General features: G+C 42.8%; 1 protein-coding gene across 2 annotated transcripts in view; it reads right to left on the bottom strand.

The window, feature by feature from the left end:
- SLC24A3 (solute carrier family 24 member 3) overlaps positions 1–24,386 on the bottom strand; it is a 481,544-nt gene that overhangs the window by 19,931 nt on the left and 437,227 nt on the right. For both annotated transcript variants that reach the window (XM_049100282.1, XM_025469153.3), the window contains 6 exons: positions 20,596–20,729; positions 18,630–18,790; positions 17,581–17,851; positions 10,626–10,792; positions 9,364–9,478; positions 7,936–8,048 (listed from right to left, as the gene is read on the bottom strand). In XM_049100282.1, coding sequence (XP_048956239.1) covers positions 7,936–8,048; positions 9,364–9,478; positions 10,626–10,792; positions 17,581–17,851; positions 18,630–18,790; positions 20,596–20,729 — 961 coding nt within the window. The remainder of the gene's footprint in view (positions 1–7,935; positions 8,049–9,363; positions 9,479–10,625; positions 10,793–17,580; positions 17,852–18,629; positions 18,791–20,595; positions 20,730–24,386) is intronic.

A 24,386-nucleotide genomic window follows, 5' to 3' on the forward strand; every position in this document is an offset into this window, starting at 1 on the left:
CTTAGTTGTTGTCAGGACTAGATGAAGCCATGCAGGCATGGTGTCCCTAGAGTGCCCCTAGAGTGCATTGAGCACATAGGTACTCAATGAATATCAAGCTATTCCTTTTTTTTTTTTTTTTAAGATTTACTTATTTGAGAGAGTGAGTGCGTAAGTAGGGGGAGGTGCAGAGGGAGAGGGAATCTCAGGCAGACTCCACCCTGAGTGCAGAGCCTGATATGAAGCTCTATCTCACAACCCAGAGATCATGACCTGAGCTGAAACCAAGAGACATTTAACTGATTGAGCCACCCAAGCGCCCCTAAGCTATTCTTATTGCTGTTATCTTCCCTTCTGCTCTTTTATCAGGTCATCCTTTTCCTTTCATTTTGTTCTATTCACATGTTTTCTACCCACGGTGGGAAATTTAGGATCATCGGTGCATCTATCCATGCATGCATCCATCCATCCAACAAATACTTGTTGAGCATGTTCTAAGTTCCAGGCACTACCAGGCATAGAGGAAAGAATAAATGTATAGGATGAGAATAGTTCTTGCCCTTAGGGAGATCACCTATCTGGGGGAGACTCAGGCAAAGGAGCAAAGGTAAGCTTTGATGGGAGCTGCTCAAAAATACAGGAACGACATCTGATCCAAGCTTGGGAGATCACATTAGACATCCAAGCTGACACCTAAAGGTGAGCTGGAGCAGACAAAAGAAGCCTCTCGTAGCAGCCCCTTTATCCCTTCTGTGAGGTGATCTGGTTCCAGATGGCCATTTTCTGGGACCCCTGGTTTCCAGGAAAACCAAAAGACAGAGATTGATTGGGCCAAATCCTAGGTCACTACTTTGGTCTACCATTACTAGCAAAGATATAGTCTTTACAAGTAAAGTCTCTCAGAAAATTAAAGTCCATTTCTCTATAGGACAGCAACTTAATTGTTTTTGATGAGAATATTTCCCAACTTTTTCTTGATGACTCAGAATCACCACTACAAATATAAATTCTTTTTACCATAGCTGAAATATGGCAAAGCTCTCAGAAGTTTGTATGTATGTACGTATGTATGTATGTGTGTATTTATTTATTTATCTCAGAAGTTATTGATGCACAAGGAGTTGCTTTGCCCCTACTTTTGAGGAAATAAGATTTATTTTCTTTCTTTCTTTCTTTCTTTCTTCTTTCTTTCTTTCTTTCTTTCTTTCTTTCTTTCTTCTTTTTCTTTCTAAGATTTTATTTATTTATTCATGAGACACACACAAAGAGAGAGATAGACAGAGACACAGGCAGAGGGAGAAGCAGGCTCCATGCAGGGAGCCCGACATGGGACTAGATCCCGGGTCTCCAGGATCACACCCTGGGCTGAAGGCAGCGCTAAACCGCTGAGCCACCCAGGCTGCCCAAGATTTATTTTCTATTTAAACAAGTAAAATGTCCTGCTATGTGCAAGATGGCAAAGTGTGCAGTGTGAATGGCAAACACAAAATGGATATGGCCCTACATTCTAATAGCAAGTAGATGATGTGGGTACATAACAGACAATGTAGGAAAGAGAATGGATCAACAGGGACATGGAGAACAGATGCTGTAATGTGCAGTGTGAGGCTGTATTTGGGCAGCACATGGAAGGGCTAGAGAGCTAGGCATGTGGTCAGGACTTGAAATATTCTGTTGCCTATGGGATTTCCTCTTTGTTGAATGCCCTCCCAACCAAAGAGATCAAACTATCTGACTAAAATACAAAAAAAATGTAGCATTTTAAAGAATGCTGCTAGGATCTGAGGCTGGTTTTATTACTCTGTCCCTCCCTAAATCAGCTCACCTGGCTGTACTTCCCTGCTTTTTGACCATTTACTTTTTTTTTTTGACCCAGGCTCAAAAATTTTCCTTAAGTTAAGATTTTACTACTTATAAAATATAGGATTCTAGACCACATAGCTTTAAGCTAAATACATCATGGGCTTCTTAATATCTCCTAAGTTGTGAATATTACTAAAAAACAAGTAGACATCTTTCTAAAGAAGACATACAGATGGCCAACAGACACATGAAAAGATATATGTCTAAAATCACTTGTTATTGGGGAAATGCAAATCAAAACCACAATGAGATATCACTTCTCCTGTGTCAGAATGGCTAAAATCTAAAATACAAAGATTAACAAGTATTTGCAAAGATGTAGAGAAAAAGGAATCCTTGTGCATTGTTGGTGAGAATGTAAATTGGTGTGGCTACTATGGAAAACATTATGGGGAGGGTTCCTCAAAAAATTAAAAGTAGAAATACCACATGATTCAGTAATTCCACTACTGGATATTTACCCAGAAAAAACAAAAACATTAACTCAAAAAGATATATGCATTCTATGTTTGTTGCAGAATTATTTACAATAGCTAAGACCCGGAAGGAACCTAAGTGTTCATTAATAGATGAATTGATAAGGAAGATATAGTGGAATATTATACTGCCATAACAAAGGATCGGGTCATGCCTGACAACATGGATGGACTTAGAGGTTATTAGGATAAGTTAAATAAGTCAGACTGAGAAAGACAAATACTCTTATGATTCCACTCATAAATGGAATCTCATAAAGGAATAAGCAACAAAAAGCAGAATCAGACTTATAAATACAGAGAAGAAACTGGTGATTGCTAGAGGGGAGGAAAGTGGGATGCTAGGCAAAATGGGTGAAGGGGAATGGGAGATATAGGCCTCCAGTTATGAAATGAGTAAGCCATGGGAATAAAAGAGTATAAGGAATACAGTAAATGATACTGTAATAGTGATGTAATGGGACAGACGGTAGCTATACTTGTGTTGAACAAAGCATAATGTATAAACTTGTCAAAACGCTAAGTTGTACTCCTGAAACTAATGTAATATTGTGTGTCAACTATATTCAAATTTAAAAAATAAATTAAAAAATAGGTTAACAAAAAATTTCCTTTGAATTTTAAAAGTTCAAAATGAAATCTTTTCCACACATGGTTCTGAAACAACTGTATGTCCACATTCAAAAGAATGAAGCTGGACCCCTACCTCACACCATATATATATATTAAAAAATCTTGATTTCCCTGGGGTTCATGAACTGTTTATAGATTACATTACTGAATTTCTGCTTTCAAAAGAGAGGCCTGCATTGGACGTTTGTATTCTGGGGATAAAATGAATACCCCTCTGGAACTGAGTACAGAAGTAGCAACATTTGGATGAAAATGCAACAACATGTCTTTCTCCAGTCTCTTGACCAAAAGTTCCCCCAGGAGCACTCTCTTGTGTGTCATGGCTGTTGGCACAGAAGTAGCCTGTTTCTTGTCCTGTATTTTCCCCTCCACTTCAGTTAAAGGCAATCTTAAACCACAGAATTAGATGTGCTCCTTGCACAATCCCAGCAGAATGACCAAAGTGACCCAGTTATGTCATCTACAGATGGAAAACGTGAATTTGGGCCAAACATCTAATAGGGCCTGAATTTTTGTCTCCATGATTTCACCCTGTCACTAAGTCTGGGACCTGAAAAGCATATGTTTTCATGGCTGTGGGTGTTACTGAATGAGAATTATGCTTAATTTTCTGCTCTCTGAAGAGTGTTGGGAGAATGTCAGAAGGACAGGAAAAGAGGGCAGATCATTGGGACTCATTTATGGCAGACAATGTGCTTTGCTGAATTGAAATTTTAGGTGTGATATCCATGTTCGGTCAGGGAGATTTCAAAGCTGGAGGGGAGGAACTGGTTTGCTTCTAGAATGAGTTTTGAGTTGCTGTTTTTATTTGGAAAGGTTTTGATTTCACCTTAGATGAGGTGCCTTGTAACCACAGTAAAGAAAAAATAAACACAATGGGTCTTAGGAACACAGGAAGGATGTACATCCCCTGTCCCTGTCTGTGCATTTCCCCACTAGAGAGAGTCCATGTGGTAAAAGTCTATTATTTATGGATCAAATTTCTAGTATATTTAGAGCACAGTTTCTTTCCATCTTTTTGCTGCCTGCTAGTCTCTTCACCAGAGGCAACAAAAAGTAGTTGAAATTCATAACTTTAATAAGAGATAAGTGGGGAAATGAAATAGAGGAACACCAGGATCTGTTGAGTTCTCCAGCAGATCCACACCCAGTGCTCTGATTTGGGTTAAGGGGCACAGAAGACAGGCAGAGTCAGGGGTGCCAATGAAGATGGAATCTAAAGGTGGACCGTGAAGTGGGAGACAGAATATTTCATAGAGCAAAGCTTGAGCCTGTGGAGGGAGGGATACACCCAAGCCTGAGTATGACTAACCAATGACTAGTATTTCCAAAGGAAGGTAAGTTGATTCAACACTTTTTTCATAGTTCAAGTATGTACATGCCCCATACTATGTGCCATGGGGAAGCTTACCCTCATGGAGCTTCTTGCGGTCAGAATGTCGAGGTAAAGCACGTGTTTAAAAAAAAAAAAAAGAATAGAAGATTGCCATGAAGCTGTCCTCTGAATCTCAGGAACGAAGTAAAGACAAATTAAAATGTAAGGAATACTGTCATTTGGAAAAATAATTAGGCATGTGTAAAGAGCTTTAAAGTGCTTATATTCTATATAACAACTCTAGCCCTGGGAAAATAACCTCAAATGCTAATACAGTTTTATGTATAATTTTTATATATCTCTAAAATCTATAAGATCAATGTACAAAGATGTGTATTGTATCATTATTTATAACCATGAAAATCTTGAAGCAATATGTATCTAACAGCAGCATCATGGTTACGTAAATTTTAGTGTAATAAGAATATGAGGTTGCCTTTAAAGATGATGTTTCTAGTAAGATTTTAAGAAAAACATGTTTGCTATATTAAGGAGTGAAAAAAAAAGCAATGCACACAATTGTACAGCGAAGTCTCAGCTATGTAAACCAAAGTGGAAAGAAAAATATGCTGACATATTAACAATTGATATTTATAGACTGAACTGTGCATAATTTTTATTGCATCCTCTGACCCCACAGAGTCGCATGGGTGGCCACAGCCACATGTGGCTACCTAAATTGAAATTAATTAGAATCAAATTAAAATAAAAAATCCAGGTCTTCACTTGAACCAGCCACATTTTAAGTTATTAAATAGTCTCATGGAGCTTTTGGCTACTCTATATGACAGTACAATATAGAACACTTCCATCATTATAGAAAGTTCTATTGGGCAGGCACTGCTCCAGAGTATTCTATAATTAGAGTTTCTCTAATTTTTGATGAAGACCATGTGCTATTTTTCTAATCAGAAAAAAGGAATAACAAAGTCAAGTTAAGATGATTTGACTGTAGAAAAACCTGAGAGATGATGTGAGGAATGGCAAGACAGAATCAAGGTGAACTTGTATTTTAAGGAAGAGTGACTTTAATGAGAGATATTCAGTATAATAGATAATACTGTCCTCACCTTAAGTACAGGAATAGTGTGTTAACTTGGAGAGTCCACACATGGCCCAGAAAAAGGAGTTCAAAGAGGCAGGATTGGTCAATGTGCTCCAGGATGGTCGTTGTGGCAGAGAGAAAAACCCTATGATATGGGTGGATGTCTCAGATAAAGCAACTCAGCAGCTCTGGTTTTATCCAGCAAATCCTCCTGTTGGGCTTCCACTCTCAACCTGACACCCTAGACTTTAGAGTCTGCTAGTGCCCACTGACACTTGCATGTCCTCTCTGTCCTTGATGCACAGTTAAACAAGTGTCCTGGAGCTTCCTATCTGGCACTTGTATATCTTACTACCATCTGTTTACATTCTAGCATATACATCAAACTCTTGTGAACTTGGTTGATGTGTGTCCCTTCATAATTGCCTGATGGACAACAATGTCACTCATAAAATCTTAGGAAGATTATCTGGAACCCTGTGACCACCCAGCGGATGATGTCCTTTCAGTGGTCAACTTGGAGGACATTTCTTCAGTGTCTATTTTACATGCATCACTTAAAAACATGAAGCAAGTTCAAGATTTAGGACAAGGGCTGTGAGTGAAATAGAAACAAGGGCTGTGGAGAGAGATGCCATTGGTGGTGGTGGTGGGGAGGGTCCAGAAAGGAATTCTGAATGAGACACACCTGGAAGAAGGGACATAATTTCCAATGGGAAGAGGTTGGGATGTGTGCATCTGAGGCAGAGTAGTCTTTAGTAGGAGGGGAAAGATCAGGAGATTCAGGCACAGTGACTCTGAGGGGCACTGGCTTGGCTTTACGCAATGTCTAAGACAGAGAGTAGTCTGGAGGTGTAATGTTTAGGGTGCACTGTTGGGGCTATTGAAGAACTGGCCTTTCTGGTGGGAATCTGTTGACATTACAAATAGGCAAGGCTAAGTGGTCCTTATCCCTGGGCTTAGGGCCCAGGATTAAAACTCATGCTGCTGAATCTCTCATAAAAGTCATCAAAGACATCATTTTCTAAATCAATATTGTATTGTCATGGAAGTTTGGATATCATTATTTGTTTATTGTCTGATGAGCACTCACATGATCTGACCCTGCCTAGTCTCCCAACTGCCTCTCAAAGCATGGGGACCCTCCCCCAGGGTCACTCTATTCCATTTACACTGGATTTGCTTTTGTCTCTCCAACATGCCAATTGCATCTCTGCCTTAAAGCCTTTCCACTTGCTGTTCTTTTTGCCTGGAATGCTCCATGCTGCCCCAATTTCCCCATGGCTGTTCTCTCTACTCATTCAGATTTCATGTCATAGTTCTCTCCTGAGAGAAGCCTTCCCCCAAGGGAATGTGGTCTTTCTCACCATGGTATTCCCCAATGTCACTGACAATAGAGGAGAGAGATCTCCACTCCTTAGAACACATTCTGCTTCTTTCCATCTCCTTGTGTTGATCTTCACCCTCTGGTGAAATTTCTCAGCCAAGAGGTAACTTCAGATGAACCAAAAACACGTGGACTTTCTGCATGGATTTCAATTTCATTGCATCTGGCTGGACCTTCCCTAGTTGAAACAGCCATTCACCAAGGAGCTTGGAGGACAACCATCATCTGATAAAATAGGCCATCATATTTTCTTCAGGATACACAATTACTTAACAACAAATTGTGTAGATAGACCTAGGTAATGCTCAGTAGCACATTTAGAGAACCAGCACTGGGCTGGGTGTAAAAACTCTGGAGCACATTATTCTTTTCTTCCTGTGTCTTCCTGTGCAAAAATCTTGAATTGCAGCGTCTTCCTCAGTCAGTCCTCAGACAGTGTCTTGGACAGAATTGCCATCAGCAGAAGGGGAATATTTTAACAAATTGGGAAAGAGGGCCGTACCCACTGTGTCACTCACCTACACATATATCTGAAATCACAATCAGCTTAGCCTCGAGAAACAGCATGGAGCCCATCATCTCGGGGTCTGACTGTCATCAGATCTCTGGGAGGGAGGAAGGGCATTTTGCATTTTTTGTCCCTTCCTTCATGAATGAAATTATTTTGCCCACAAAGCAAACACACCAGACAGGGGGTGGCAGATGATGGTCCATAGGCCAAATGTGGCCAGCCTCCTATTTTTGCATCATCTATGAGTTAAAAATGATTTTTCTATTTTGCAATGGTTAAGAAGAATGAAAAGAATCCTATATCACAGATCGTGACATGTAAAAATCATAAAGAATTCAAATTTCAGTTTCTGTACAGAAAGTTGCATTGAAACAGCCACACTCGCTCATTTACACATTGTCTACAGCTAGGGCAACAGAGGTGGATAGTTGTGACAGAGACCATTTGGCCCACAAAGCCCAAAGTGTTACTATCTGGCCCTTCACAGAATAAGTTTGCCAATCCTGTTTTCAAGGCCTGAATTTCCCCACAAGCCTGATTTTGGAAGGTCTTCAATGAGGAAGAGTTTATCTCTCAACAATTAGTATTTCCACATCACCTTTGCCCTGAAAACAGTGTCCCCAAAGCCCAAGACTTGAAGAGGAATCACAGGCAAAACCAACTCACGTAGGATCCATAGTCCACAGCCAGGGTCTGTAGGGCCCATGGGAGACCAAGGCCAATGAGGATATCAAACACATTGCTCCCAATAGAGTTGGACACAGCCATGTCTCCCATGCCTGCAAAGAAAAGAGGTCACTTAAGTGAAGAGGGGATCTGAGGCTAGTACAGGGGCCTTCCAAAAGGACTCTCTTAACCCTTGATCTGACAGCCAGAGACTTAGCAGCAGGTTTGCTAGCTCATTTGCTAGATGGTTCCCTCCCAGGCTACCACCCTTATTTTCAATAGAATATGTATTTTCAGTAGAAAGGGATGGAATAGAACAGGTCAGAATAGAATGAAATGCACCTTCCACTGAACTGTTGACCTTTCAACATGATCATTAGCTAAATGTGAATGTTTGCAAAAGCCAAATATAGTTCCCCAAATTCTGAAGCATCCTTATAGAAAGGACAAACTCGACAGTGCTATTAAGCCTCTCATGAGCTCACCAACTCATATGTTAGTACCATCTCCCAACTGCTCTACACTGTCTTTAATTCTTTTTCTAAGTAGTTGAGCACTATTAAGAAAAATAATGTAAGCAGTGGAATTTTGTGAGGACTTCTAGGGGACACTGTGCTAAGTGTTGTAGCTGCACACTGTGTTTGTTGAAAACAAATGCAATCTAGCACAAATCAGTCACATAAATTAGAATGGGTGCCGGCGAAGGGCATGGCCATCTGGAAGGGGCATCCATCTGTGAGCTTGGTTTTGAAGGAGGGGAGGCTCTGCCATACACTGAGGACTGACCTGTGGCAACCACCACTGCCAGGGTCCTGCAGCTGGGTAGACCATAGGAGTCTGCCTTCTCTAAGTTTTGGTTTCCTCATCCATCAAATGGGGTCTGATTTTCTCTACCCTGTAGAGTTGTTTAAATAAGATAACGTCCCTAAGCTGCTTTGTTTGATGTGTGGCACTCAGCAAAGGTTAGCTATCTTTACATTTACGACTATTTTTAATAATAGAAGGATGGTAACACAAGCTCCAAATGGGGCTTTGCATGCTACCTAGAAATGTCTGCCTTTCTTTTCTTTCTTTTTTTTAAATTTTATTGATTTATTCATGAAGACACACAGAGAGAGGCAGAGACATAGGCAGAGGGAGAAGCAGGCTCCCTGTGGGGAGCCCGATGTGGGACTTGATCCCCAGATCAGGGTCACACCCAAAGGCAGACGCTCAACCACTGAGCCACCCAGGTGTCCCCATCTCTGCCTTTCTTAACGGTAGATCTTCTTCCTCTGTTCTTTTGATTCCAGTTAGCTTTTTAACCAACAGCGCACTGAAGTCACCCATCACCCTTGATAATTGCCATGTGGATCCCCTAAAGCTCCCCCTACCCAGAGGAGACCCCTTTCTTCCCTATCCCCACCCCCATCTAACTGGAGATCCCACCTTGTCGGGCCACAATGAGGCTGGCCATGCAATCGGGCACACTGGTTCCAGCTGCCAGGAAAGTGATCCCCATGATGACATCAGGAATCCCCAGTGTGTATCCAATGATTGTGACCTGGAAGAAGCAGGAAGAGGTAGTGAGCTGGGGGTTGATGCCAGCTCTACCTGCCAGTGGATCCTCTGCCCAAGAAGAACAGAAGGCTGCAGTCTGAGTGGTCTGCCCAGGGGGAAATGTCTGCTCTCCATATCAGTGTAGATGGCAAAGAACATTGAGTGGAGCAGACTGGGACTGCAGGTCAGGGGACCAGGGTGCAATTATGGAATCCATGTTTTCCAACCAGAGATTGGCATTTATACGTGTTCCTTTCAGGTGAGGCAGGAAGCTTGAGAGAGAAGAAACAGTTCCTGGGAAAAGGTGATTTGAGGACAGAATATCTGAACTTAGGTTGGTCCTGGGAAACCCAAGATGGATGGCTGCCGTGCTGCACTGGACTAGGTTTGCTCCCTAGTTCAAAAGAAAAGTCAGAAATGGGCAATGAATTCTGGAGGGTTGTGTTTCCTAAACTGGCTTTCAGGCAGAGGCTGTTTTGAGCCATAACTCCACAATCAATGCCAGCCCTTGAATCCTTGTTTTAGCTTCAGAAGAGATCCTTGATGGTCACCTGGTCCAAGGGCCTTATTTTCTGGTTGACAAAACTGTGACTCAGTTAGAGGAAGTGGCTATGACAGCTGGGATTATGACTCCCCAATTCCTCATGTCTTTCCTTCATGCTCTTTGCCTTGTGGCTCTGCTATTCTTCTCACTAGAGCAGGTGGAGTATAGTTTCTCCACCACTGAGAGTGAGCAAAAGCCACAGGCCAAGGCAATGTTTCCACTGGCCCTCTGGCATTCAAACAATCTGCCATGAGAAGAGCATTACCCAGGTAGCCACAGGTCCACGGACAATGAGCCAACATATGGAGTAGACATGAAACCCACCCACGGCCTGAATCAAACACAACCATGCTGTGGCCTAAAGCAGAACTGCTCAGTCAGTGCTGGCTAAGATTCATCGAACCACACTCAACCTGCAGATATGTGAGCAGAACTTCTTGTGATTCGAAAGCACTGAGTTTAAGGGTTGTTTGGTATGCTGCTTATTGAGGCAATAGCTGACTGACAGTTACAGGGCTGAAACCACACTTGCTATTCCCCTCCGATTGAGTGCATTTTTTCTCTCTAAAGAGATCTAGCAATGCCATGGGGTCCTCAATACACTCACCATCCACACCATCATGTAGGAGAAAGCTGCTATCCATAATGTGGAAGAAGCAAATGTCACCATAAACCATTTTTCCCAGCGGGGCTTGTTGCAGTTGGGTACAGTGAAGTATAAGACAAAACTCAGTGGCCAGGTGAACACCCACTTCACTGTTTCCAGTTTTCCAGCTGGGAAAATAGGAAAGGCAAAAAAATTTAGTGAGTTTATTTCTCTGTTTTACCAGCCCTCCATGCTATTTTCCCTAGACATTTGTATCCTAATTGATGACCTGTGAAATAAGCCTTATTATGTTGTTCTTTTCATAAAGGACACAAATAGTTTTCCACCAGCGACAAAACCTGGTGTACAAAATCAGGCAGGATAAAAACAATTATCCACTGCTCACCTGCTAGCTAGGCACCCAAATGACAGAGGAGTCACTTCTGAGTGCAGGGCTGGGAGGATGGTTTGGCACATAGGGCCAGGTGGGAAAGGATGAGGAAGATTCTCAGACACAAAGGGAGAGGAGTGTGTGGGGTGTGGGTGAAGGTCGGGGAGGGGAGCTGGAAGACCACCAGTCTTTTTGGGGTCTGTTCTCCCCGCAGTTAGATAACAAAGATCTTGCAGATTATAAGGTGTCAGTGGTCACAGCGCCACCTAGTGGAATTGCTCAACATTGTCTGTCAACTCACCAAAATCTTGAAAGAGGATTTGAAAGATCTCAAGGTTGTCAAGGTTGCTTGGGAGTTTGTATCTCACGCTAATGTGAATTTTCAAATTAGTCATTGATTTCTGGCTCTCTAAATACCTGATGCCATGGATGAGGTGATGGATCGGCTGGTAATGACCTGATCCTATCATCTCTGTGTTGCCTGAACTCTATGTCTCAGACACCCATAAATGCTTATTTTGGTGACTATATTGCCATGAGTTCCTTGTAGCCTCAGATCTCATAAACATATCAATTCTCCTCTACCCTTTATTACCATCCTGCTTAAGTGCTAATACCTCTGGTAAGAAATATGCATTGTATATTGTATATACTCCCTGCTTCAATGGAGATAACATCTCTGCCTTCCAGAAAGTTCCCCCAGCTTCTTTCTAGTCAACCTTCCACCCTCTACGGTCATAGGTTAGTTTTTCCTGTTATCCACCTTCAAATAAAGAAAATCATACAGTATGTGATTTTAGTCAACCACCTTCTTTTAGTCAATATGTGTTTTGAGGTTAATTCGTGCGTGTGTCAGGAATTCATTCTTCTTAATTGCTGTGTAGTGTTCCATCCTATGAATACACAATTTGTTAATCCATCCTCCTGTGGATGGGAATTTGAGTTCTTGCCAGTTTTCAGGTATTACAACTCAAGTGGCTATGAGCATTTTTGTACACTTTGTTTTGTGGGTATGTTTTTATTTCTCTTGGGCAAAGACCCAGGAGTAGAATTGCTGAGTCACAGGGTTCGTGTTTATTTAACTTTGCAAGAAACTGCCAAGCACTTTTCCAAAATGATTGTCCCATTTTATACTCCTACCAGAGTTGAGGCATTTTTTAAATTATACTTTGCACAGTGATTAATAAAATGTTAAATGAAATTTATTTTGTAATTTTATGCCAGTATCCAGCACTTTTCCAATTAGCTGCTATGCGGATATGAAGATGGGAATGGATGGATGACAACATTGGGACTGTCTGGCTGGATTTCAGAGCAAGAAAGCTATCAGATGTTTTCTGTGAGGGGCTTCCAAATGCAGTAGAATCCAGAGTACAGTAAGACCCTTGGATCCCATAGGCGTCCTGATTCTGCAGGCTCTTAAATCCAGGACTGTGGTGATATCATTTATCCATCTGAGGCTCTGGGGATCCCCTCACTGGCCTTCCAGTCTTGCCGATGCCCTCACACAGAGAGACTTGGCCCAGTTTAAAATACACACCCCATCAAAGTTACAAAGCGATACTCAAATGGGAAGAGAAATAACTGCAATCTGGCTCTTTGTCATTCTCCAGAAAATTAAAAAAAAAAAAAAAAAGGAAAGAAATCAGAACTTAAGACTGCAGGAGCTTAGAAAATGATATTGATTAAGTAAAGCTGCAAGCAGTACATGTGAGCACCAATGGATTTTGAGAATTTCCTCTTAGCTGCTTTAGAAAATTCTGACTTGACCCTGGAGGGGCCTTATATATGTGCCTTCATGATATATGTGCTTTCTATCAGTTATAGCTGCATTGTAACAACCACAAACTTACAGTAGAAATTCAATCAGTATCATCTGGAAGCTACCTTTAAACATAATGTAACAAATATAACTCCTTGAGCAAACCAACTGATACAGAAATGTGCTTTTTAAGTGATTATGAGGAGCAGGAGAAGTCAGAAAAGGAACATACTTATATTTTGGGGTATTCTTTTCAGTCTTTTTTTTCCTCCCGAAAAGTGTTTTTACCTATATGCACATGTAAATGTTTCTATTTCTGTTACTCAACAGTAAGACTTTCCTTCATGCGAGGGATAAGAATATATATATATACACACACAAAAGAATATATGCACAAATTATACTATGCATAGGTGTATATAATTCACACATATGTCATGTGTATTTACCTCTACGTATATTATATACATATATAAGCACAGGGATGTTAATATATGTGCACATTTTAGCTGACCTAAATTTCCACTTCTGAATAAAGGGGTAGAATGGCTTCCTTTCTCTTTGAATCAACAGTATTTCTGGACATTTTGTCATCTTTTCTTCCATTGCTATGTGGTCCAAACAGAGCACCCTGCTCCACCAGGGGCAGGTTTATTCCTTCACTCAACAAATATTCATTGAATGCCGCCCCTGCCAGTCTGTGCCACGTGCTGCTCCAGGTGCTGAGGATAGAACAGCGAGTTAGGAAAATCAGACTCCCTGTGCTTGAACCTGATGTACCAGTGATTATGTGATTTCTCGGAAGGCAGCCAGCAGCTGGGAGATGAAGCCAGTGACATGAAGCGGGGACTCTGAGCATTACAGTATCCCTTTGAGTGGGACTTGGCTCTAAAAAGCAGAAGACCTGTTCTTAAGTTGTATCCCTTATTGAGCTAATAAAGAAGCTTAATTCTATTGGGAAGAAAAAGCCATCACTCATTATTATGGACATAGAATTAAATATACCAATTTATTCTAACCACACAGGCAATAAAAATGTAGTGTTTTAGGATGGAGAATCCAGAAAAAAAGAAAAAAAAAAAAACAATTCCACCTAGGATAAACATACTCATATTTTTGTATGCTTCTTTGCAGTCTTTTTCTGTGAAAGTATGTTTGTCTATGTACACATATAAACATTTCTTTCTTTTTTTTGGAGTGAGAGGGAAAACGTGAGCAGGCGGGAGGGAGAAGGACAGAGCGAGAGGGAGAGAATCTTAAGCAGACTCCATGCCCAGCTTGGAACCTGATGCAGGGCTTAATCTCACGACCCTGAGATCATGACCTGAGTTGAAATTAAGAGGCGGATGCTTAAGCAACTGAGCCACCCAGGAGCCCAGGAGCCCCTATATGTAAACATTTCTACTTCTGTCAGCCAATAGTAAAGCTTCCCTCATGCAAGAGATAAGAATACATGTGCAATTTATATATATATCTATGTACATACACATATACTATGCCTAGATGTATATACAAATATATATGAATTTAACCTATATGTACATTTCATGCACATATAAAAACACAGATATGCTAATCTCTTGGCATATCTGCATATAAGCATACAACATAACATAAAAATGTATATTTTGTATGAATAAACACGTATATGTATACAATATACCAACCATACATGTGCACACTGCACATATATGCACACATACCTATATTCCAGTTTGCACATGTATGTGCACTATGTGCACACACAATATATGTGTCTGTGTGTACATGCATCCTCTATATGCCTATATTTACATACTTCCACATAGTTATCTATTCGTTACTTATACTCACTATAGTCAAGTCTTGGAAAGAAGAAAGCCCTACAGCTGAATGACATAAACACAGAAAGCCATGCACCTGCAGGATTACCATGAGAGGGAAAAACGATCTCATTATGTGGACAGAGCTTTTCCAGGCCAAAGGAACTGAGGGCAGAGGAACCGAATGTGGGGCTCCCTGGACTGAGTTCTGGCTCCTCAAGTGGCCTCTGCTGGCCCGCTCACTGCTGTGAGGAGTCCGCCTGCCCAAGGGAGGGCCTGCTGGACACTCAGCCTGTTAGCCTCAGATGGAAGTTCCTGAGTCCGGGAAAGGGGTTTGGCCTCTTTGGTGGGAACAGAAGATCATAGCTGGACAAACTTGCCCTCCATTTCAGAGGCAGCACCTGGCTCTGAATGAGGCTCCCCTGAAGCTCAGGAGAACTGTGAAGATTGCTGGTGTGACTCCAAGGGGCTACCCCCCTCACTGCCTCAGGTGTGGCCTACCGACAAAAGCAGCACCAATGTCACCTGGGGGCTTGTTATAAATGCAGAATCTTGAGCCCCTCATCAGACCTCTCGAGTCAGAGTTTGCATTTTATCAAGGATACCCAGGTGACAGGGCTGGTTGGTTCCATTTCCTTACTCGGTAGCTTGGGGCTCTGGAATGAAGCAGAGGCCCCAAGGAGTGGCAGGCCCCGTGCTTCCAAAGGATACAGGATGTCTCAGGTGGGGTTCCTGAGCCCACACCTGCAACCATGTCTCCACACACAAGGAGACAAGATGATGCGGCTGGAAGCCCCAGGCCTTCTCATCTGCAACTAACCACAGAGACGAGGAAGGGAGGCAAACAAGATACCTGGAAACCTCATAGTTGGGTCTGGCATCCATCCCATTTAGGTGAGGAAAAGGAAACAACTGACCTGAGAGGGACCCGTTTATCCCACTAATAAGACCCAGTTGTGGCAACCAGATGAGTTGTCTGGTGTTACAGGTCCTTAGTCGTCTGCCTGGGGGGGTGTGCATGGGGCTTCTGGCCTTCGGGGGGGCCGATTCTGGCCCCTTATAGACTCTTCACCTGGCCTGAGAGCTTCTTTAATCAGTGAAACACTTCAGCAAAATAGGCATTTTTTTGGAGCTTGGTTATGGGCTGCCAATGGTGAACTCTTGAAAGCGTAGGCCAGGCTAGGCAGAATTTTAGAAGTAAGCCCTCAAGAGTCTGTGCCCTGATTCTCGGAACCTGTGAAGAGGAGGTGACTGTGCTATGCTGTGTAGCCAAATTAGTCTCCTGATGGGGGGTAATGCAGGTGGGCCTGGTCCAAGCCCCTCAAAAGCAGAAGGGGCAGTCCAAGAGACCAGACGTGTGAGAAGGACCGGAGGTGCCATTGCTGATTTGAATGCAGGCCATCTGGGGCAGTGAGCAACCCCCTCAAGTGACAGCCAGCAAGGAAACAGGGCTCAGCAATACAACCACAGGGAACTGGATTTTGCCAATAATCTGCCTTTGTTAGAGAGTGATTCTCCCTGGGGCCTCTGGGAAGGTCTATAGCCCTGTCTACACCTCCAGTATGGCCTTCGGAGCCTCTGAAGCCCAGCCAGGCGGTGCTGGACTTCTAACCTACAGAACTGGAGGCTAATCAACAGGTGTTGTTTGAAGCCGCTAAATTTGTGGTAATTTGTTATACAGCAATAGAAAAGGAACACAAAAGTGCATAAGGGAGAAACGGCCTGGTTGCTTAATTCTTAAAATGTTTTGTTGTCCTGGTTCATAGGGAAGAAGGTCACCAAGAAAAGGAGTCAAAGATGGCAAAATGGATAAAGAGCCAGCATGCTTTTTTTTTTTTTTTCTATCAAGATAAGCTGCTAACAAGTAATGATTTAACTCTGGCTGGGTGGCTTGGGAATTTGGGGTATAGGATCCGAGGGAATATTCTCTAGTTAGTTTTGAGATCTGAGGGGCCCTGAGGGGACACGGGAACAGTTCTGGTCCTAGTTTCACTTGCTAATCCCTGCACGACAGAAAGGCCTGACATCTGAAATTAACACAGAACTCTGACACTCCACATCCACATCCTATCATTAAATGGCTTTTGAAGTGGGTCAAGCAATCCTTTCCCAGAATTCACAGTTCTCCTATAATTTTAAACTCCTGGAGAAGTCATACACATTAATTAAGCCTCTTACACTTGACCAGGGTGCTCTTTCCTGAAACAGTTGGATGCTTCTGGACAGTGTAGTAAATAGGTAGAATTATTTGGGCTTGGTCCACCTGTTCCACTAAAGGGTGGGCTGGGGAGACAAGGTCTCTGGAATGGCCAACTCATTGTTGGGTAGCAGTCAAGGGAGGACACTGCTTTGGTGGCTGGGGTCCTGAATGCTACACATGTCTTGAGCCTCCCCTTCAAGATACCAGGGAACATTCCCTTGGCCAGCATCACTGTGTGAGATTTAGCTGGGGCCAGGATGCTATTTGCCCAGGTCTGTATCTCCTGTGGTGTCTGTCTTAGAAACAAGCAGGTCATGGGAGAGAAGAAACCTGAATGGGGATAAGGGGCACGAAGTGAGCAAAAGAACAAAGGCCAACTGGGAAGTCTGCATGTTTCCCCCAGGCTGGCCTTGGCTGGTCAGCTCCCCCAGCCAAATGTAATGGGATGGGTGAAGGTGGATGAAGCACCTCTTCCCTTGAGCACCAAGCTGCCTTCCCAACATAGGTCACGTGCATTTCCTCCTTAGCACCAAAAGTTCCCACGGAACAGCTAAGAGAGGGTCTTCCTTCACAAAGGGCCAACAAATTATAAATTTGGTCAAAGGGCCCACATTTCAACCAGTGATCATTTGTTCCCATCTTGTTCATCTTTGGATCCTCTAAAACAGAGTTTTGCCCACTGTAGAAGTTAATATAATATAAATATTACCATATTCATATATAGTTCTCTGAATTGTCAAAAAGATCACCAAAATCAAGGACACCTACTCAGTGGCCTCAAAACAGCTCCCAACCCCAGCCTAGAACATAGGACCTCTTACAGGGGAGGTCGAATGGCGTGTATGGTCCTTCATCATCATCCTCATCCTCCTCTTCCTCTTCGTCATTCTCATTGTTCTCATTGTCCTCATTCTCATTCTCTGTCTCATTACCAGCCTCGGCAACAACATCATCCCTCCGAGTCCCATTCACTCCTCTGTCTGGGGCACTGCTGGGCCCTGTCCCGTTCTCCACAGTGTGCTTAATTGGGATTTTGATGGCCACCTCAGATTCTCCATTGGCGTAGGCCCTACTGTTTATCAGTCTTTGTCTCTGGAAAGAGAAAGGCACATTCTTAACACGGTCAGAGGTACTGGAGATGCTTACACTTAGAACACTGGCTAGTGGGATCTTTTTCAGGCATCTGATAAGAAGATGCTTCCAGGAGATTCTGCAGTGAAGTCTTTAGGGATTCCTCAAAGTGAGAAGAACTCAGACAACCTCCTTCTGGGAGGGAGGATTAACTTTTCATGACCCACTGGAACTTGCAAATCCCTTTAGAGGAAATTTCCTACGTATGCAGTTTAGATACACCTTTCTTTCCTACCAGTGTTCTTGATTCCCTGTGTGCTGCAGTATTATCTTTGTTCTCTGGACTGTAGGCATCCCTCGGTCAATACGTGAGAAAGTCACACAAATGTGTCTGGGCTAGTGTATCAATAAGGCTGCCACTCCAGAAAAAGGGATACACAGTAAAATTCAGGTCCAAGATGAAATTACTTTAAAGTAAGGCAACCTTGATTCACCAATTACCTCTGTGCAAGTTCATATCAGAGGGCTTTACCCAAATGAAAGATGAAAAGAAAAAGGTAGGTAGAAGGAAATAGAGTTTTTCTATATACCTGGGAGCCTGATCACGTCTGTTGACATATCGAGGGAAGAACAAGAACAAGGATGCACAGCTGGCCCCATGAGCAAAGATTCTGGGAAATAGCTAAGGGATGTTAAATATTGAGTTTGGTATTTCTGTTCTCAGACCAAGAAACTTTTCCCCCTTCCCAAAGTCTCCCACTCCTATACAGTGGCAAATAGAGTGTGCTTTTCCAGGTACCTCATTGATCAACATGCGGCTGGCCATGGAGAGTCGGGTCTTGGGGGGAAAGTGGCTGGTGATCATTATTCGAAGTCCAGCCTCAGAGAAAGAAAGCTGGTGAGGGTAGGCTGACAGCAGCTCGTCTACCATAATCACTGATGCTTTGCGGTGGAAATTGGCTAGAGAAATTAAAAACATGAAATAAAGATAACATTGAGGCTAGGAGCAGAAAAGAGACATTTAGCTTTCTCTCCCTTAGCCTCTCCCTCCTTCCCACCTATTCATTTATGATTCCATCCACCCACACATCTACCTGTCTATCCTTCCTTCCATCCACCCAATCATCCATCCATCCATCCATCCATCCATCCATCCATCCATCCATCCAAGGAGGTTTGTAGTGAGCAACATATGGAAAATAGTCAAACTCTTCTTTCCATGAGGCTCATTGATAGCTCTTTTGAAATGACTTGAAACAATTAAGTGTCATTCACTGGCATGGTAAGAATGAGTGATAACCTAAGCGAATTCCTTTGTCTCCTTAAAGGATTTTTTCCCCATTCCCCAGACCTGTGGCACAGGAAACACCCCAAAAATCTTTAGTAATCCTCTATGCCTTTCAAATGTCAACAATGTTCAATGTTCTGAGCTGTTAAAAGCTGCAAGTGGAGGGCTTTGTGGGGGAACGTGTACATTGTCATAGCCCAGCCTATGAGCAAGGCTGACAAAGGGGTGGGTAGGTGAGCTGGCCACATTACAGAGGCCCAAGGTCCAGAGCAGCCCAAATTGTTACACAACATTTGCTGGCAGGCCTGATCAAAACGTTTCAGCAAGGGCCAGGCCTCCTCTCTACGAATGTGCAACATGAGCATGCAGCTCACAGGTCCCTGGCCACACACTCTCCTGGTCGTCACTCTGGTTTTCCAAGCTGCTAAAGCATGAAATGATCTCTGGAAACACTGACTAATATGAGGTAGCTTTTCTCAGTTCCCTAAGAGTATTCTTTTTATGGTTATAAACTGTCCAGAAGAGAACAGAATAAGTGAAATCCATATGTGGGATGGCACTGAATACTCATCTTTTTGCTAAACATAACTAGAAAAGTGTATCAAATAATTGATTTCCAAATTCTAGTAATTACCCACAGATTTCAAACTCAGACATATACTTTGAAAATAACCTATACATTTTCTAATTTCTTTTTTGTTTTTTCCTGCAGAGCAACCATATGAGACCAAGAAGATATAAATCCACACATTTTTGGAGAAAGTTAAAAAAAAATTGAATGAAAGCCAAACACATTCTAAGGCTGATAAATGATAACTTTCTGTGTTCCTCCAGGAATGAATATTATTTATTAGCGAACACTATCTTAGTTCTGTTAGTTTATCAACTGCTTAATGAGAATCTATTGAAAATAATTACCTTGGAAAAAAAAAAGGAGGGAGTGGTAACTTTCTAACATTATTTTATAGCTTGGAAACTGAGGTAATGTAGCCTGAAAGTAAATGTGGATATAAAAATGTACTAACAACAACTATCATTAATTGGGTATTTGACATATTTTATCTCCTTTATTCATTACAAAAATTATCCTCATTTTGCAGAAGAGAAAATTGAAGCTCAGAGAGGTTAAGTTAACTTGCTTCATGGTCACACAGCCAAAATGTGACAGAGTCAATACCTCAAGATCCCTGGTCTTTTCTCCTATACCATCATGTCCTAATTGCCCCGTGTCACTGCCAGCAAATGTTTTGCCCAAGAACTTCCACAAAGCTTTCCCAGGTGGCTCATCACCAGGTATGACTGCCCCAGGATGTCGCCAAAGGGAGACTGGGAGGCCCGTGAGCTCCTCTCCTTCGGTCTCCTCTGGGGCAGGTGGCATCCCACCAAGCCAGCCTCAGCACCCCAGGGGTGGCCGTGACAGTGGGTGCCAGGCAGCCTCCCGGAGCTCCCTCCTGGGACCCAGGCTGTCTGAGTTTACCTTTCTTGAGTAGCACCACAGTCGCATCACAATTACTGCTGTCGTCAATTTCAGCATTGTTGGCCAAACCGTTGACCATGTTCCCAGTGCCTTTCGTCCTCCTTTCGAAGCACTGATGGATGCAAGCGTTATATCTGAACAAAGTAATGAGCAGAAGAGTCCATCAGTGTTTGCTGTTCCCCCATCTCCTAGCCCTCACCCACTGTGCCCTGTGGCTCTCAGTTTAGGAACACTGTGGGGGACTCTGTGCCTCAAGTTATAATTATTATTATCCTGTCCTCCCATTTCCCCACAGAAAAATGCAGTCTGTCCTAGTTTCTGATTTATGTTAAGTGAAAATAAAACCAACAGCACATAAGTAAGTAGAGACACACTGCCTTCTTTGCAACTTTTCTAGGTGAGCAGAGAAACCCTGGGATTGAGTTCCCTTGCTTGAAGTCCATGCATGGAAGGGCCGTGATGAGACTTAGCAGGATGGGCAAGGTCTCCCTTCTCTCGGCCACGTCTCCAGGACCTTTGCTGTCAGGGATGTGCTGGGTGGGAGAAGGAGCAGGCATTACATCCATGCTGCTACCCAGTGCATCACAGTCTGTGTGCTACAGGCTGGCTGGCACTCTGGGTCTGTCGGTGCTTGGCTTTCTAAGATCAGAGGTTGGGGTCCTATGAATCTCTGTTTAAGTGTTGGGCCATAATTCCAGGTTCGGTGGGCTGTTGGCTTTCAGAGACCATTCTGGGCTATGATTAATTTGGAGTGTGATAATGTGTGGTGTTATGTGAAAGGTGAGTCCTTTTAGAGATGTAGACTGAGAGTTTTATAGATGAATTGGGATGCTGTCTGGGGCTTCATATCATGTGGAGGGAAGGAAACGGTGTGGGCTGTGGCTATTAGGGCTGATGGACGAGCATGGGAGGTTGTCATACTGATATGTTGGCTTTTGAAAATATTCAAATTCTGGGGCAGCCTTGGTGGCCCAGCGGTTTAGCGCTGCCTTCAGCCCAGGACATGATCCTGGAGACCCCGGGATCGAGTCCCATGTTGGGCTCCCTTCATGGAGCCTGCTTCTCCCTCTGCCTGTGTCTCTGCCTCTCTCTCTCTCTCTCTCTCTCTCTCTCTCTCTCTTTGTGTTTCTCATGAATAAATAAATAAAATCTTAAAAAAAGAGAAAATATTCAAATTCTTAATTAAAAGGTCTCCCCACTTTCTAGACTAAAGAATGTCTTGCCCACTGATAGAGCTATGGGGGAGAGGCAGTATTTCTGTCATCTTGACTCAGAATCCATTTCCCCACAGAGATACCAACTTGCACAGGGCTTTGCTTTGAAAGCACAACTGCGTGTTACACATCTATTTGGATTTGGATAACAAGGTATTATTATATGAACTTTCTTGAAATCAGATATTGGCTAATGACTCAACTATACTGTCACATTTCATGCTTACAAACAACCTTTGCTGGAGGTGTTATGAACCCTGTTTTGTAAGAGAGGAAACAGAGATTCAAAATGGCTAAATTACTTGGCCCAGGTCTTACTGCTAGCAAGTGGTGGAGTGTGAAGCTGTGACCAGGCAGGGCTGAATGTGAATCTCTTGACCTCAACCACCAGAATGGTGGTCTGGGGACCACCTGGGGACCAAATCCCAAAGAAGAGACCCAGATGTACAGAAATCAATCCTCACCAAGGCCAGGTATGCCTCATGCTCCCTTAAGATTTCCATCTACTTGGCCAAACTGACATTGCTCTTTTGACCTTCAGACAGAATGTTTAAAGTCATCCACCCAGGAGGCAGCTGACAACTCTAATATATGCTGTTTTTAACTGCTGCTATTCAGTTTTAAATTTTTTAATTGAATGTTTTCAATTTTGTGCTTGCACCCTGAAGCTATTTTATTGTGGAGCATGCAATTTTATAAATCAGATTTTATAAAACCCCATGATTAAAGCCTCTGATTGAGGACAGGGATGGCTAAAGAGCAGAGATTTCAATTTAGAACTTGGAACCAGAATGTATGCAGAAAATTCTGTGAGCACAGTAGCTGCCATTCCCTGTTTTATTTGTATCCTGCTGGTTTGAACAGCTGGAAGGCTGGTAAAGTTGAGGCATCAGCAGAAACACACCTCATTAGCTTTCACACTGGGCATAGCTTGGGGGAGAGGAAAGAAATTGTTCACTGTGTTATCTTAATGTCCACACGTCCTGCCAGCAACCCCTGGGTTTTATAATGGCCTGATAGAGGGGTGCAGTGGTCACTACATGCACACTAGCAAAGTACCTCAACTTTCCTTCTCTTTAGACCAGTTCTTGTGTAAGCCCTCCTTATTCTGTGAAACCTTCAGTGAATGCACTATGGGACATGCTATCATCTAAATTCAGATTCAAAACCGAAGATCAATGTTGGGCATAATAGCAGACACTCTGTCAATTCTTCTGGAATAATTGATTCACCTTTTCAAAGCAGAAGAAAAGGACTCTTGACTCTTTGGGAATGCAAATTCAGGGCTTCAAAAAGTAAAAAACAAAAAACAAAAAAAAAAGGGTGAAATAATCAAATTTAAAACACACTGAAAGACGATGTGTGTATTGTTGAGACCTCCCCATATGGCACTGGTTCCCTTAATGGTTTTGCTATTTGAGACAAAGGGGAGCAAGATGCCTTCAAAGGTTTTCCCTTTGGAATCTAGAAACTCTGAAAGGCCTTTGAGCCAATTCTGGTTTTCATGGGAGCCCATCAATGGGTATTTTTAAATGGAAGATGTTAGGTGTAAATAACGTGATTTCTTCATCAGTTTTCCCATTGTAACCCCACACTAGTACTTCAGAAATACCCTCTTCCAATAACAAGACCCAGATATCAGGTGTGAACACTGACCACTGGATAGCTCCTGAGGTGAGAGCTGGATGCCATATTGGGTGGACTGGCGGCAGACTGCTTATAGCCCACCATGGATGTCACATAGGCCAGCTCCTACCTTTACTGTCCAGGTAATGTTTGCCAATGGCCACACTGATTTCTCAAGACAGGTCTCTCAGTGTCTCAGGTCTTAGTGGCCAGAATTAGTTTTTGTCAGACTTTAACAGCAAAGACAATCTGATATGTCACATTCCAGACCACTACCTGACATGTCCAAATTGGCAATTTCTGATCACATTGTACTTTCTTGCCCCCTGAGAAGGGAGTCACAAATGCTGGGCAAAGGATGGGTTAATTTAGAATGAAAGGAACAGTTCCCATGGGGTCCAGCAGCTGCAGCATGAAATGTCTCTGCATTATTTATGAGCTCCTCACCTCAATGGTACTTGGTACAAAGATGAACCAGCAGGTTCCCAGGCATGGTGCTTACATTTTGCCTTAGAGTGTGGGAAACACCAACAATATAACTCTTGATACAAATAGTAAGCTCCCCATACTTCAGGGGGGAAAAGAACATATGAAGTGGTGGTTTTAAAATATACCAGCAAATTCTTTGACATTTCTCCCTCCAAATAGTTAAGCAGATCCCTTGATAATGGGCTAGACTTATTCTTCTAATAAACAGAATATGTCAGAAATGGGACGCCTGGGTGGCTCAGCAGTTCAGCGCCTGCCTTTGGCCTAGGGTGTGATTCTGGAGTCCCAGGGTCATGTCCCGGGATCAAGTCCCATATCGGGCTCCTTGCATGCAGCCTGCTTCTCCCTCTGCCTGTGTCTCTGCCTCTCTCTCTCTCTCTGTGTCTCTCATGAATAAATAAATAAAATCTTAAAAAAAAGAATATGGCAGAAATGATGATTTGTGACTTGTGAGACCAGATT

This window comes from Canis lupus, chromosome 24 (assembly GCF_003254725.2).
Source record: "Canis lupus dingo isolate Sandy chromosome 24, ASM325472v2, whole genome shotgun sequence".
In the NCBI taxonomy this organism is placed as follows: domain Eukaryota; kingdom Metazoa; phylum Chordata; class Mammalia; order Carnivora; family Canidae; genus Canis; species Canis lupus.